The following is a 16,447-nucleotide window of genomic DNA, read 5'->3' as shown; positions in this document are numbered from 1 at the left end:
GCTGCTTATCGGGGTACGTTGACCATAACCTAACTGACCATTTGTAATGAATAACAATTACTAAAGCTGATGTATTTGTGCCATTCTCCCAGCATGGTCAGCTAGGTTATATACTGTGTTCTAGCATAATAAGAGTTTACTATATTATATTTAAATCAAATGTAAAAAAGATACTGGTGTTGCACCTACTACTAGCTTTTAACTTGTAGAAAGAATATGTTATAATTTGTAAATGTTACTGCCAAGTGGGATGTATTGAATTTTTGAATTAAAGATAATGCTAAGGGCAATGTCTGTTCCATTATTTGTTCTGAAATGTAGTCTGTCTAGTGTATAATGGCACTTTGTTAGAGGGATAGGAAATCATTCTCCCCTCTCATTTCTACAGCGAACAATGATTCAGCAGCAGACAAGCATACACCCTCAGAGAAACGTGACATACCAGCTACCCAGAATCTAGAAACAATCTTTATACAGCTAGAAGCAGAGTAATTAATATAATTAAGTTCTTGTAATGATTATTTTGCCAGAACTGTATTCTATCATTGGTCGTCATTGAATCTGAGGACATAACTGTTTTGTTCAAACACGTTATTGGAAGTCTGTTACGTAATATAGCAATACAGTTTTATTCAGGGGAACAAGATCTGAAATACTACAGTTTTATTCAGGGGAATAAGATCTGGAATACTATTTTGGAACAAAGCAAAACTGATTTTAGCTAACTATTAAGCTTTAATGTTTAATTATTTTCTGAAAGGTGTTAGAAATGTGGTAGAACATGCCTACGACTCTGTAGTCTTAACTAGTAGCCTGGACAATGGCTGCAGTGGAAGCTTTGCTCTGGTATCTGGCTTCAAGCCTTGTACCTGTGACTGTGCTAGATAAATATGTTATTTGTCAGGTTTCCAGTTCCCCCATAAATATCAAGCTTAGATCCAGACATTCAATGCTTAAAGAAGACCCATTTGAATCAGTATAGCGCTGTCCTATATCTATATTTTGAAATACTGGAAAAGCTCTAAGTTCCAAACTAGCTTTGCAAAGCTGCATTGCATGAAGACTGGAATACATTTGATGTTCCCAAGAGCAAGGCATTGGAAGTGGGGAATTTATGGTGACCTTCTTGATGTTCAATCATCAGCAGTTATTAACAGAGCAATTAAAAGAAATAAAGTGATAACCATTTCAGCAGTTTTAGTTGGCAAGTCATGTTCTGGTACTCTTAATTCTCCAGTCAGTGTGAGCAATGAGAAATACTGTGGGAAATACTAAATGCCATCCTTTTCTTGGTCTTGGTGAAAACCGAGCCAGACCGCTCCTTTTTGCTGAATATAGTAAATATAATATAGCAAAACAACAACAATTTTCTCATTCAAGAACACAAATGTGAGATTCCAGGTGGCAACCATTTTGTGTGTGTTAATTTTGTGCATGGGGCACTTTGGACCCGGAAGAGTGCAGAACAGGGGGCGTAATGGGGCAGGCTTATGCGCGTTCCACAAACGCACATGGGGGGGGGCATGAACGCAACCCCTGGTCAAATTGGGAGTTCCTGTAGTAGAAAATCTGCAAAGAACACGTGTGTGTTTGTATTAAAGGATAATAACAGAATACAAAGACTGGGTACATGTGCATGGAAACTGAACCATTCTGTGATTTGTTCTGAAGCATATTTGACTGCCAAAGAAACAAAACTGCTGCTTTCATTTTTAATACAGTGGTACCTTGGTTCTCGAGCGGCTTAGTTGTTGGAACAAATCAGCTCCCTAATGCCATAAACCCGGAAGTAAGTGTTCTGGTTTGTGAGTGTTTTTCGGAAGTCAAATATTCAATGCAGCTTTCGCTTGAGTGCAGGAAGCTCCTGCAGCGCATCAGAAGCCACACCTTGGTTTTCGAATGGTTTCGGGGGCCGAACAGACTTCTGGAATGGATTGAAGTTCGAGAAACAAGGTACCACTGTAGAAGCTTGTGTCTTTTGCAGTGGGAAGTGCTGAGACAACAAGTGCAGGAAATTAATCTGTGGTTCTGCATAGTTTTCTCTAATATGTGTCTGTCTAATACGGATTCTGGACTATGTTTCTACACCTTTTATAGGGCAGTCAGATAGCATGCTGTTTGCTATTAGCTTCGCCCCCATAGTTCGTAAGTATTAGTTTGTGGTTTAGCTGTTCTGCCAAGTATGTAGAAAAACACAACTTACTTACTGTTTTCTTTGGGGCAACCTCTTACTTTCAAAGATTATTAGAATCATTTCAAATGGAGAACTGGCTGTCAATTCCATTTCTTGTGGTTACTTTTGAAGTTGCTTCCAGAATGTTAGATTACTTTTCCACCTTTGCATAGGTGTTAAATAAGGCCACTTGAAATGTTTCTTCACAAAGTTGATTTTTTAAAAGAAAAACTTTGACATTAGTTACTGGAAATCATACATTGTTTCAAAATGCTGGCGGGTCTTCATTACCTTGGCTGCCAGTCAGAAAGCTATGATACAATGGCATAATAGTACTCTTCACTTAAGAAGCTGTATCTTGGAATGGAGAAATGAATGAAACCTAAATGTTAATTACTAAATAATTATGCACTGTTATTTGGGTCCAAGAAATGGCATTAAAGTGTTCCATGGTGTAGTTCCATGGTTGGCAGTAAGTAGATCCAAGTTCAGCCAGTACCTTGAAAGAGACTGAGATTCTATGGGCACAGTTCTTGGGTTTCTGAAGAAAGGCCAATAGACAGATATAATAAATAATCCTTAAAGAAATGGAAAACTGGGAATGCTAAAAATTGACTTTCCACATTTTGAAAGGGTGAAAAATCTTCAAATGGTTGCATATCAAAATGAATAAAAAGAGGGGAAGGTTGTGTGATTGTATTCTGATTTATGACACAGAATATTTTAGGGGGGGACTTTCCTCATCCTTTGGTCTCTTTTGATCATTGAGCTGGGTGACCCCATGCTCAGTCTTTCTTTCCTTCATTTGGCATGGATGGTTTTTGGGGTTTTTTAAGTGTCACTATCATTTGGGAACTCCAGGCAGTTCCACTCCACTAATCTATGATCTAATGAGCAATAATGTAGGGTTACAGTGAACATTTTGTTTGCTTTGATGGGAGGATGGCTAGACAGAGAGTGGGAGAGAAGTAGTATCTGTGGAGAAGAGATGCAGGGTGATTGAACAGTGTGAAAAAGACTTGTTAGACCAGAGTATCTGAAGAAGTGTGCATGCACACGAAAGCTCATACCAAAAACTAACTTAGTTGGTCTTTAAGGTGCTACTGGAAGGAAAAATTTTTTTTGTTTTGACTATGGCAGACCAACACGGCTACCTATCTGTAACTAGACCAAAGTAGTAAGCCTGGTTTATTTCATGACAGGTCAGGGAACACCAAAGCAAATCTACTATTCATGTACAAGGTTTAAAACTTCTGTCCAAAAGAATTCTTATTTCTGATACTTATAAAAGTGACGATTGTTTGGGAATTTTTGCACAAGCACATGGTTGGCATCATAGTTCCCACAGGTTTGGAATGTTAGCTTTATTTGATCATTTTGCTTTAAATGTAAGTATAAACAACCATTCTAATGGTTGACGGTTTTGTGTTGGTAAAATAGTAATTTAAGCACTAATGCTTTCATATATTAAAAAGAATATTGATAATGGTGTGCCTTTTATGACCACTTTTATTAAATTTTATTTTTTGCCTTGAAACTACATTGGAAGTAGTGTTGAACACTTGGGTGTTAAGAGAACTGAAGTGATGTGTGCATATACTTTTAAGCTGTTGCACTGATAGTCGTTGATGTGTAGCAAACATTATTTCTGGCCCAGCTGTCATTTACAAAAATGAAAGTGCAGTCTTCCAAGCTATGTTATTGTTCATTCAGGCGTTAGGAAGCCAAACAAATGGATGCTCTTAAACAGTAAGACACACTTTGTTTTTCTATTCTCCTATAAGTTTAGATAACTAAGTCTTATGCCCACTGGATCACAAAACCAGTTCTGTGCATACTTTAGATAACGGTTCTGAAACTAGGATCCATGAGCTTCATTCAGGTAGTCCATGGCATGTGTAAAAATGCAATTAAAAATCATATTGCATCTAGCACAGCTCATTACAATTGCTACAATGGGTAGAAAAAACATGAAGTGGTCCACCAAGACCCATGGCAATTTTCAAATTGTTCATGGGGAATTGTGCCATGGACCACCAGAATAAAGCTTGTGCATGAAAGGGTGCTAGGAACAAACCCCCTCTTTCTATGTGCAGGGGAGCTTTGAGACAGTTTTTTCAGGAACCCAACTATCCAAACCGATGGAAGACATCTTCTCTATCAGTTTACGTAGGGGTTAATTTGAAGGGCTGCTGGGAAAAGTAAAAGTTCAGTCCCCACAGAGAAGACCTTTGCCCCAAACATCCACTGTGGGAAGGAATGTGAACTTTCAGTCCTCAGCAGCACTTTTCCTACTTGTAGGCCTTGTGAAAACCAATGAAGAAGTCCTTGCCATTGAGGCATGCTGAAATACTACACACATGGCAGGGAGATTAAGAGCTGCTCATACCTCAGTTCTTTCAACCATTTGAGCAGGGATGTTCACATGATTAGAACACTCCTGCTTCAAACTTTCACCCCATCCTTAAAATTTAAATCGCATAAAAATGTGCAAACTGGTCTCCTTGTATTTACCAAACAGATCGTTCATATTTGCACCATTGGATTGAATGGTAGAACGGTTCTACTTCGGAACCATTTAATGGCGTGAGGGGTCTCCCACTGGAAAGCTTCAAGAGATGGCTGGACTGCCTTTTCTTGCGGATGCTTTGCCACTGGGTTTGCTGCACTGATTCCTCTTTCGATTCTGTGATCTACAGCTTTCGCAATACAATATTACTGAAGGCTTTAAAATTTCATAAAAATGTTGTTGGAAAGCTGCCCCTCTCCCCAGAGCATAAATACCATACTTTTGCAGAAACATGAATGCTACCAATGACTTGGAATACCAAAGGATCATACACAGTAGTCTTTTGCAATATTTATCTGTGTACCCAATCATTGTGTTGCTGCCTGCACTGCTCTTACTTGTAGTACTTCATGGAACTTTTCCTACCTGGTAGCATTTAGCTGGCTATATAGTCTACTTCCAACCCACACCCCGTCTCTTGGAGTCTACTATAGGCACCTGCACCATTTGCATGCTGTTGTAAGTCACTGGAAACTATCCAGTGAAAGTATGAAAGTTTAATTACAATGTTGGCCAGACATCACAGAACTGGGTGTAAGAACGGGAGGTCTGTGTTCCTAGCTTCTCTGGAAAGGGGATTAAATTATTTCCATAAACTACCCCATATACTCCGGTAATGCCAAATTAGGATTTTATTTGTCATTTTAATTCTTAGTATGATATCTAGTTGAGATATTAATACTTTCTCTCCCCACTTCTCATAGACAAAGGGTCAAAGCATTTGCATATATACACTTTCTATATCTTAATATAATAGTTTTACATTATCTCACTCTTGTGGTTTAATTAAGTGCCAGTATCGTCAGTGGTGCTTACTCGCTAATAAGTGTGTTTAGAATTGCATCCATAGTCAAACTATCTTGTACAAAGTTGTGTCCTTTTTAATCTAATTCTTATTAAAGACTGCGTAATGTTTGAGCAACTGAGATGTTCAATGAGATTTATAGGTATTTTTAAATAGTTCATATTAGATGCTGAATTTTGGTCAGGGAATTGACCAACCAATGGGGATCTTTAATAACAAGAATTATCTGCATGTAATCGCCTGCCAAAACTAGGTAGGATGTCTGGAAATTGGCTATAGGCAAATTGGCCCGCATATGAGATTTTCTAGATAGAAATGGTTAGGCGGATGATTTCTGAGGTCAGAGGAGCTGAGAACTAATACTGAGTTCCTTAATGTGTTGTAGTCACATTGAATTTTACTTATGCTGCTGTTTTCAGCTAGAAAAAAATTCAGGAAGCAGCAGATGCATCTTCTTGAGGTTCTCTGCCCTTCCACCATTTGCTTCACAACTGTCTTGACTTTCACACTAGTTCACAATCGGAGATCTGACTTTCAAATTAGTGATACTGTGGCCCATCTCCTTAAGACTATAGTGGGCTCCTTGTAGTCATTCATGGAAATCTTAGGGTTGTATCCAATTCTGCACAAGCACAGTTCCACTCATCCTCTCCTCTCCTCTATCCTCCTTTCTCTGAACACGCCACTCCATCAGCTTTGGAAGGTCCTCCAACCCTCCAGAGCACATTTTGAGAGTGTGTGATAGGCTGCAGAGGAGAATAGAAAGAAACTCCATTGCACAAGTGGAACAGAGGTATTTGGTGCCATCCTGTACTGTCCTACTCAGAAGTTACTCCTTCTGAGTGTTTATAGGACTGTGCCTTCTAATTCTGTTGCTAATTAAATGTAAACAGTACATTTGGCCTTAGAAAAATAAGCCTATTCCCTTGGAAAACGCCACTTTTTACGCTTCAGGAGCCTACTGTGTTATAACAATACCTCTCTCTTCTTCTGAAATATTTATATGCCAAGTCTTCATGAGATATTTCAAAAGCCTCTTAGGGTAAAAAAGAACTGCTTGGAGGAGGAGCTGGCAGAACTTGTGTTCCAAGTTGGAATCTATATACTGTTTTATGTACTGTATATGCTTTTTTTGTCTTGTGCTTTTTTTGTTCTTTTGTGTTAAAGTCATTAGACATGTCTACCAGCTCACCAGTTTTATTGCTCCATAAAAGAGTGTTTAAAAAGCAATTAATGGCATAGACACATCTCGTACAACACAAGATGTAAGGTTAGCACTGGTTCCCTCAAATAATAGAAGGTTTTGTTCAGCATGTATCATAGTTACTACTTTTAAAAAGACAATGTGAAGACCACCATAGCATCAAATTAAAGCCCCTGGGAGCAAGCTGCGTGTTACTGAAAGCTTTAGCAGAGATGTCCTTCAAACCTTGAAGCCTTGCAAAATAAGATGTGATTTACTGTAGAAGTCTGCTTTCCTGCTGTAATTTATATTGGGACACCGGCTGGAGAAAATAAACTTATTTTCCATCAGAAAAAGTTATGTTGACAATACCTAGATATATCAAATGTAAGGCACACAACATACAAGGTATGATAAGGATTACAGCTAATTATACAAATAGCTCAAATGTAGTAGTACAAAAAGTATGTTTAACTTTTAAGCTAGTAATTAATTGCTGTTCTTGTTTTAATTGTGTATGTGTGTGTCTGTGTGTTTCTGTGTACATATAGACTGTGAGCATATTTCTGGCACGTTATCAGATTAAAATTACAGAATGTTCCTGAGTGTAATCAGATGAGACATTAGTTTAAAAGTTACATTTTGCTAAGTTATCAGCAGTGCCAAGAAAATTCTACCTTGCTACTACAATGTTGTGTCACATTAAAATATATATTACTTGCTACATATTGGTATTGGGAGTGCAGGAAGCTGATACTGAGTCGGGGCCATTGATCCATCAAGCTCAGTCTACACTGACAAAGGAGGGACTCACTCCCCAGGCTTTCTGACAGAGGACATTCCCAGCCATAACTGGAAATGCTATGAATTGAACCTGGGTTCTTATACATGCAGAGCAGGTACAGTACTCTGCTCCTGAGCTATGACATTCCCCTTATAAATTTTCCTGTGCAGACAGTTGATCCAGTGCGCAGTAGGGGATTACATTGGCTGACCCTGTCTCCCTTCTAATTTTGCAACTCCCAATCCCCTCTGATGGTTGGATGTATAGGGGCATGCTTCTACATAGTGTCCAAAGAACACGTATGCTAGAGAGGTAGAGCTAGCAGGCATGAATCTTGTTACTCATGGTATGTTTGATCAAATGGCTATGTAAAGTAAAGGAAGATGTTCTGTCCCATATTAGGGCAAAACCAAAGTGTGCAAGCTTTTTAGTTCTCCAGAACTCTCCATAGTAAACATAGCAAACAGAGGGTGGAAAGCAACATTGTGTTAAGACTATTGCCCTGTCAGGCAAGTAGAATGCTTGTGCTGATGGAACAATCTCCCTTCTCCTGTCTGCTATTGGAGTTCTCCTGACCCCACAGAGCCAATTTGTGGAGGTCATGATGGGGGGAGGAGAGTGGGGGAACCCCATTGTGCTAGCGGCACTCATTGTGCTGACTCCCAATAGCACAACTTTTTGATTGAAACTGGCCCAGAGAAATTTGGGGGCGGGGGGGGGGAGAGAATGAGAGGAAAAATATTTTAGCTGATATTAAACCAATGGAGTCTGCATATGGTATTAGTTTTAAGGTGAAATGGGGGAGGACATAGCTGACATTCAAATAAGGCTGCAACTAGGCTTCCTGGGAAGGAGAGTCATAACAATGACTGGCTCTCCATCTCTGAAAACGCAAGAACTGACTCTTACCCAGGCCTTCTTCATCTTTAGGCAAAATGCATAGGTTTCATGGTAGGTGGAAAATGGGAATTAACAAATAGTCTTCACCATAAAAAAGAAGACCTTTAGGGTCTCCAGTCTGTTAGAACTCAGCTGTAGATTTGCAGCAGTATATGGAAATGGCATAGCTCCTGGGGTGCAGTAGGTAGTTGGCTCTGCCTCCAGAACTACCAGTTAGTATTTGGTTCTGTCACACACACATGAACCCTGCATATAGCTACTGTTTTGTATCTGGCTCCGGTTGGTGCACTGTGGAGATTTAATAACACAAAGTAATTATTACTAAAATGCTGTCATTTGTTAATGAGGTTTTCAGTATTTTCCTATCTGTTCCTCAGTATTTGTTGACATTTTAAATAAAATTGGCACTTAAGATCCATGGTGTATTTATAATCAAAGCTCTAATATTTAATTTTTGAAAGCAATTTACACTTTTCATGATATACTTATGATATATGAATGCATTTCCTCAACTCTGCATTGGTTTCTAATGTTTGCTGAAGATTTGTTTGCAGGCAGCCATTTATATTATTTTTGAGTGATTGACCTTAGAAGAATTTAACTGTCTGCTAAGATATGTTTGTACATGTGCCTGGCAAGAAAATTTGTCTAGCAGTGGACCTTTAGATCTTTGCACTGCTTTCAAATTTCAACAAATGTGTTTTGCTGTAGCAGAGAGTGAGTTTGTTGCATTGGCTGAACGAACTGTGGGGATTACCTAAAGGAACATAGTAATAAAAACAAAACTTGAAATATCGCATTACATTCTTTTGAAATAATAAAAGGGGTGTTAACAAGATTGATGCAAGCTGTAGCTGACAAAAGTTATCCATGGATTCCCTTACAAGTTATTAGCTGTATTCCCATAGCAAAGGTTATGCTGCTATAGCTTATCATAACATTAGCTTACATTGTACACTTTTTACCTGTCTGCAGTCTAGTTTCAGGCTTCCACAAAAGTTCAGTTGTAGGGAACTTATTAAAATCTTTATGAAGGAAACAAGTATTACAAAGCATTCCGATTTGGATTAAATTATTTACTTCAGTATCATTAAAAATTATATATAATATCAAATTCAGTCTGCCTCTGTGTTCATTGCTTTTGGACTACAAAGAACTAATGAGAAGTATTAAGAGATCTGTAGAGATATTTATGGCATAGTCTGGAAGGTAGTGGCTTGGTGTAGTGGCTGATGTTAGTCTAGGACATGGGTAGGCAAACGAAGGCCTGGGGGCTAGATTTGGCCCAATCGCCTTCTAAATCCGGCCTGCGGATGGTCCAGGAATCAGCGTGTTTTTTCATGAGTAGAATGTGTGCTTTTATTTCAAATGCATCTCTGGGTTATTTGGGGGGCCTGCCTGGTGTTTTTACATGAGCAGAATGTGTGCTTTTATTTAAAATGCATCTCTGGGTTATTTGTGGGGCCTGCCTGGTGTTTTTACATGAGCAGAATGTGTGCTTTTATTTAAAATGCATCTCTGGGTTATTTGTGGGGCATAGGAATTCATTCATCCCCCCCAAAAAAAATATAGTCTGGCCCTCCACAAGGTCTGAGGGACAGTGGACCGGCCCCCTGCTGAAAAAGTTTGCTGAGAGGACCTGAGAGATCAGGCTTCAAATTCCTGGTCAGCCATGAAGCTCACTGTGTGACCTTAGGCCAGTCACCAACTCTGTACCTAGCATACCTCATAGGACTGTTGGGGACACAGATAACCATGCATTTGAGGAAAGGTTGAACATTTATACAGTTATAAATGAAAGAAAGAGCCAAAACTGCAAAAGCAATATGGAAGGATTTTTTACAAAAATGTAATTTGGGTTATTACAGCTTGCTTCAGAATGTATCCAACATGTCTACAGTAAATTATAGCTTCTGTGTAAAATAGGTTGCATTTGTGATACAGGCACTTTGTCAGGATAATTGTTGTGTTCTCTGCTGCTGTTGCTAGACAGTTTTACTGGACTAGTCCTCTGAGGGGCCAAGCAGGAAGGCCAAGCTGGTGTTTGGCATGGATTTCCAACATTGTGCCATAATCCCCTTCTACAACCACTTCAGTGCAGCATGGATAATTTTGGGTGCTCCCCAGACTCCCAGCCCTCAATGTGGTCTGGTGGACTTTTCCTTGTTGCTGCTTTTTTTTGCAGAGCTGGGAATGATTTTTTTGTTTCCTGAGGGTCAGGATTGCCTTGATGATGTGATGTCAGGTTGTTTGCTGTTTTCACTTTGCCTTTTTCACCCCCATTTTCATACAAGTTTTGTTCTGCTATTTTGTTTATCATGCTGGTTTGTTGTTTGTCATGGCTTGTAGCTGAAGCACAGTGCTGGCTGGGTTACTGGCTTTGAATTTGTTATATAGACACTTGAATTTACATTTAGAAGCAGGGTGGGTCTGTTTCCCTGAAGGAATTAAATGGTTCAGTAAAGCATACATTCTTTCCAACTCTTGGATATGTTTTATACGTAATGATTCTCTATTTTAGAGTAGAGGCAATACACTGTTGTCTTCAAACACCATACATCAGATCCTTTGCACCCACACCATTTTTAGGTTGGACAGGGAATCACAGGCTTGCTCTCCATTTTTAACATGTTTTTAAAGCCATCTGGAGAACCTGGGCTGAATGTATATTAGCAGCCTATTTATATTACTTTTTAAAAAGACCTTCAGCTCATAAAGTTTGTCATTGGCTTAGTTTGGTGTATACTTCAATGGTTGCTTTGGAATTGTCCATTCTTTTGCTTTTAGTTTTATGCTAATATTTTTATTTTGTGACTGGCTTTAGATTGTGGGCGTTTTTCTGTTTTATATTCTCTTATTTGATTTGCTAGCCACTTTGAGTTTCTCTAGGAAATTAGACAGAATAGAAATTTTAAAAAGAATAAGACTATTGCCTTACTAGCAATTGGAGATCTCTGTGTCCTGAAGCAAGGCAGAAACAAGGAAGCCCAATCCGGGCAGCTGGTGTTCTCGATGTCAGTCTGAGAATATTTTGTAGCATTTGTTTGTGTTGATATTTTAAAGTGTAATCCATCTTATGTGTTTGGGCAGAAAAGCAGTACGTATATAAAAACAATAACTACATAAAATAATTACATTGCAATCCTAACCCTACTTAGCTGCGAGTAAGGCCCATTGAATTCAATAAGACTTATTTCTGCAGTCTTGCATGGTAATCCACATTTGCCCAGATTTAGATTTTTGCTGTACCCAAAAAAGAGCAGCTTAATTTACAAATCATTTTGTTTTGTTTTCTGTTCAGCTCTGCCCTGCAAAATAACAAATACGCTCTTTTTACCATGTGATTCTGTTGTATTTTACTCTATAATAATAATAATTGTTGGCAGATGATATATTTTACTAGAGATACCATTGCTCAGTACCAAAAAGACTTTCCAGTTACTGTGCGGATTACCCCTGTTAGTTGTAAAATGTTTTGATCCTAGATTTCAACATACATCAATGAGGGAATAGAATTCTTTTAAATTATGGATGTTGTTGTGTCTGTTGCAAGAGATTTGAAATTCTTCCTGTTTATACAGCCATGGGCAATTTTAGCAATATGTTTTGTCACCTGTTTGTTCTCTTAAGATGATCTGGAAAGTTGATGAAGATTTTTTTTTTAAAATCACTTTGAGGCCTTAACATCTTCAAAATAAATGTACATATTGTTAGTGACAGATTGCTAAATTTGGCTGTAGACACTTCACTGTATTTCGTGCCAAAAGTAATCCAGATGTGCATAATTTATCCTGCTGCCATATGTGCACTGACATGTTTTTCTATAATTAACTGTCTGTTTTAGTATTGCTAAACAGTTAAATGTTTATCAAAAATCCTTTGGAGTAGTATTTTATTTAATGCCATGCAAAGTCTTGTATTCTAAATTGGATGGGGAAATATATCCACGTGAGAGTTTCCAGGAGACAGTTAAGAAAATGCTGAGCAAGCCCAGCAATAATGCCTGGTTGCTGCTTATCAACTTCAGTTTTTGTTTCTGTAGTCATCACCTTGTCCAACAAATTTTATCTCTAATTGTAATTTCTTAGCAGAAAGGTCATACTGTTCAACCAGAACAAGCATGATATAAAACACACCTATTTGCTCGCAGACTATTGCTCATTACTTTTGAAGAACTAAATATTTCAAGCTACTACAGTTTGAATTAAGCAGCAAAAGGAAGCTTGTAGAAATCTGTTTGCATGGGAGGAATTGTTTTATCTTGCATAGTTAGCTGTACACCTGGTGCTTGCTCTCTCGCTGCCTTGATCATTTTATTTTTTTCCAGATCATCACAGCAATTAAGCAAAAGTCTGCCAGTTTGAAGAGCTGAAGCTATGCCAGACATGTGTTAAAAGAAATCAGGCAGCAAATGAGAGGGCAGGGTGCAATCCTGAATAGATATTCCAAGCGCGGTCTGTACTTTGACTTAAGTGCAGAACTGCAGGGTGCCACTAGAGTTCCATCTGCAAAATAAAGGTGGAGGATCCTAACCTTAAAGATGCAAACAGCTGTTTATTAGTTTACTGGTAAGGACAGCGCTTCTTGGGAAAGGTACTTTCTCTTTTGCCACCAGTAACTGATGGCAAAATATAGGTGCATATCTGTGTTAGCAGTAGACCAATGGATCAAGTGCAGAGTAATGCATCAGCAGCTCTCTGGAGCACTTGCTCCTCCCAGACAGTGAAAGTAACTCCGTCTCCTATTAATGATGATAGCTGGTGTGCACCAGTGTTGGCTTTCTTTGTTGTGTTTGCATCTGTCTGTGCTCGCACAGTCACAGGGGAGCTGGGGATTTAAGGGACACGCTTGGAATGTCAGCTGGGCTGGGCACCAGGCTAACAGGTGCTGGGCACAGAGCATTGACATACTCAGAAGTATCAACCAAAACATGTTACATGAGAATCAGAAATATAGGAAATACATTACACATCCAGGGTGAATACAAGGTGGGTTACACTTTTGGGTTATGCTTGTATCCAGTGCTGTGCTAAGTAACCATCCCATCAGTGCAAGGATTTACACTTGCATAATGGGATTTCACCCACCCCCCAGCTTAGTCATGTGTGCCCTAAATGTGCTTGCCGAGATAGATACCGTATTTTTCGCCCTATAGGACGCACTTTTTCCCCTCCAAAAATGAAGGGGAAATGTGTGTGCGTCCTATGGGGTGAATGCAGGCTTTCGCTGAAAGGAAAGCTATCCGCAAGCCTTGCGAGCACGGCGGGAGTTCCCGCGGGCTCGCAAGGCTTGCGGGCAGCAGCCTGCAGCCCGAAGTAAGGGGTGCCCTCCGGAGGACGCCCCATGCTTCGGGCAGGTGTCCGCAAGCCTTGCGCGCCCGGCGGGAACTCCCATGGCTTGCGGGCAGCAGCCTGTTCTGGGAGCTGGGGTCGGGGGAAGCTCGGGCTTCCCCCGCCCCAGCCCCAGCCCCGCAGCTGGGGGGATACATTTTTTTTCTTCATTCCCCCCCCCAAAAAACGAGGTGCGTCCTATGGGACGGTGCGCCCTATAGGGCGAAAAATACGGTACCTAGTTATTTATTTCCCATCCTTCACCCTAAGGTCCAAAGGCAGACTACAGCATTAAAAACAATATTATAAACAACTTTTTTTTTAAAAAAAAGGTGAATGGTAAAAGCATACCAACCTTCCACAATTTCATACCTTCAAGATGTTGCAGACCAAGGATCAGGGCTGATGGGAGTTGTAGTCTGCAGGTTTGGGGCAGCACCTGGAAAGGGGGAGGCTAGTTTATAGATTTGGAAAATATAAACTAGGATCCTAAACAGATGATGATGAGATGAGCCTGTGGCCATTTTATGTGATACAACGAATCCATCACACACATTTTATTTCATTGCCCATTCTATATATAAAAATATATGACAAATATTTGGCCCCCTTATTGAAGGAGGCGTCACACTATCATACTGACTCTTCCAGGGTGACCTATCTGTTGAATAATTGTAGGAATGACGTTGTGGAGAATGTGGCAAGACTTTTAAGTGACACCATGTAATTATGTCACCATACCTTTGTATCTTAGGATGTCTGGACAGTTTTATCTGAAAGTACCTCCTACTGTGTTTTGTTACCTGTGTTGTGTTTCAATCCATGTATACAACATACTCTTACTATGCCAATAAAGGAGATTGATTGATGTGATACAAGCAAGTGGGGTATTGCAAGTTATTATAGGATCTGGCACCAGGGTCTTAATCAGTGGCCCTATATCAGGTACAAGTTATTCTCACCTCCCCCCATTCAACTGGGCTAGATCTTCTCCAATCAACTGTTGACAACCCCAGCCAAATAGAAAAGATGCAGGAAGGCATACAACTTGGGCTTCAGCCTTAAGAGAATGGGTTATTGTAGTACTGTTGAAGCTAATCCATAAAATAGGGTGTAGCTGCTTTTTAAATTAACAGATAAGTATGTATATTAATCCTAGGGAATGCAAAAATTCACTCAAACCTGTCCTAGCTGGGCTTGCATCCTAACAGTATTATGAAGAAAGAAATATGGAATAGGCTAAATGCATTAATCCTAAAATGCTCATATAGTTGCCGTAGAAAATCTCAGTGCATCCTTTAGGAGCCATAACTCATGACTTGTACTTAACTGCAATGTTTATATTGCTAGGAGTCTGTGGATAAGATTTTGCAAAAATTTGACTTAGAGAACAAATGTTCACTTGGCTTTTTTTCATTGTAGCATTTTTCTGCCACGGCAGTAAAAACCTGAATGAAACAACATCTTGAGCTGGTTTGCATGACATGGTATCAGGGACTGGCTGGATGATGAGGTGTGGTGGGAGACACCAGCCGGGAAACCCCCAGAGGAGAAAGGCTCAAAGCCTGGGGACTGGTGGTGGGACACTGAGGAGAGATCAGAGGGAGACGTGTGGGATGCTCGAAGGGGCAACAGGATTTAGTGAGCAGGGAGAGCCTGTGACAGGAAGCAGTTCAGACTCAGAGGTTGAAGCAGGAGGCTCCAGAAGCAAACAGGGAACCTGCCTCTCCTACTGTGACAAGCTCCCCTCCCACCTTGTCTCCAAGGACATGGCCAAGTGGTGCGTAGGGCAGAACAAAAGAGATGCCCAGACACAGTTTGCGATTGCTTGGAAAACATCCGGCAGAAGAGTCTTAGAGGGGGTGGAAGGCAGGGACCGCCAGTCCTGGCAACCGCTCCGAGAGTGTTTCTCATCATATGTTCATTGCTTTGAATAAAAAGTTAACTTCACTGACAACTGGCTCTGCTTCTTCGGCTGACCTGCATCTGACTCCAGCCCTGACATATGATAAGCCAAACTCTGGGTTACAAAGGCTGGATGAAGATGTGTACTCACAGCCAGTTTGCTTCTTCACTGTCCAGTTTATTCTTGTCCCAAGCTAAGCTAGGCTAGGGTTTGGCTTAGCATGTTGTCTGAATCAGGACTCATGGTTAAGCTCTTTTCACACTAACCAGCCAGTTTACTTCTTCACTGTCCAGTTTATTCTTGTCCCAAGCTAAGCTAGGCTAGGATTTGGCTTAGCGTGTTGTGTGACTCAGGACTCAGGACTTCTCACTAACCCGGAGCTGTAGGCTAACCAGAGACAAACTGCAAGTCCTGGTTCAAATGACATGCTAAGCAAAAGCTTGAGGAAGGCACATAGCTCAATGGTAGAGCCTATGCTTTGAATGCAGAAGGTTCCAGATTCAATCCCTGACAATCTCCAGGTAGAGGCCTATGCCCCAAACCTTGGAAAACAGCTGCGAAGTCAAAATAGACAGTACTAAACTAGATGGACTAATGGTCTGACTCAGTATATTTATGGGCACTGTCACTTTTGTATTTGCTCACAGATAGGCCTCTTTAACCCTATTTCTTCATTCAGCTGCAATTTTTGCTAATCTGCACAAACATTTTCATTTAAATCTGTGAACTTCAATAGGGGGAAAGCAGGCAGGGAACAAAGTTCCACTCTGGGGATATGAATCAGTTTGTATGGGGAT

At 40.1% G+C, this 16,447-nt stretch overlaps 1 protein-coding gene across 7 annotated transcripts in view; it reads left to right on the top strand.

Moving 5' to 3' along the window:
* The window catches only part of ARL15 (ADP ribosylation factor like GTPase 15), a 191,428-nt gene that overhangs the window by 116,377 nt on the left and 58,604 nt on the right, over nt 1–16,447 (top strand). The window contains exon 7 of one of the 7 annotated variants that reach the window (XM_053408381.1): nt 12,742–13,533. The exons of the other annotated variants lie outside the window; for them this stretch is intronic. Coding sequence (XP_053264356.1) covers nt 12,742–12,786 — 45 coding nt within the window. The 3' untranslated portion in view covers nt 12,787–13,533. Of the gene's footprint in view, nt 1–12,741; nt 13,534–16,447 lie in introns of those variants that run through there. 7 annotated transcript variants of the gene reach the window in all.

Source organism: Podarcis raffonei, chromosome 11 (assembly GCF_027172205.1).
Source record: "Podarcis raffonei isolate rPodRaf1 chromosome 11, rPodRaf1.pri, whole genome shotgun sequence".
NCBI lineage: Eukaryota > Metazoa > Chordata > Lepidosauria > Squamata > Lacertidae > Podarcis > Podarcis raffonei.
Note: the sequence above shows the minus strand (reverse complement) of the source record. Positions and strands in the feature narration are given on the sequence as shown.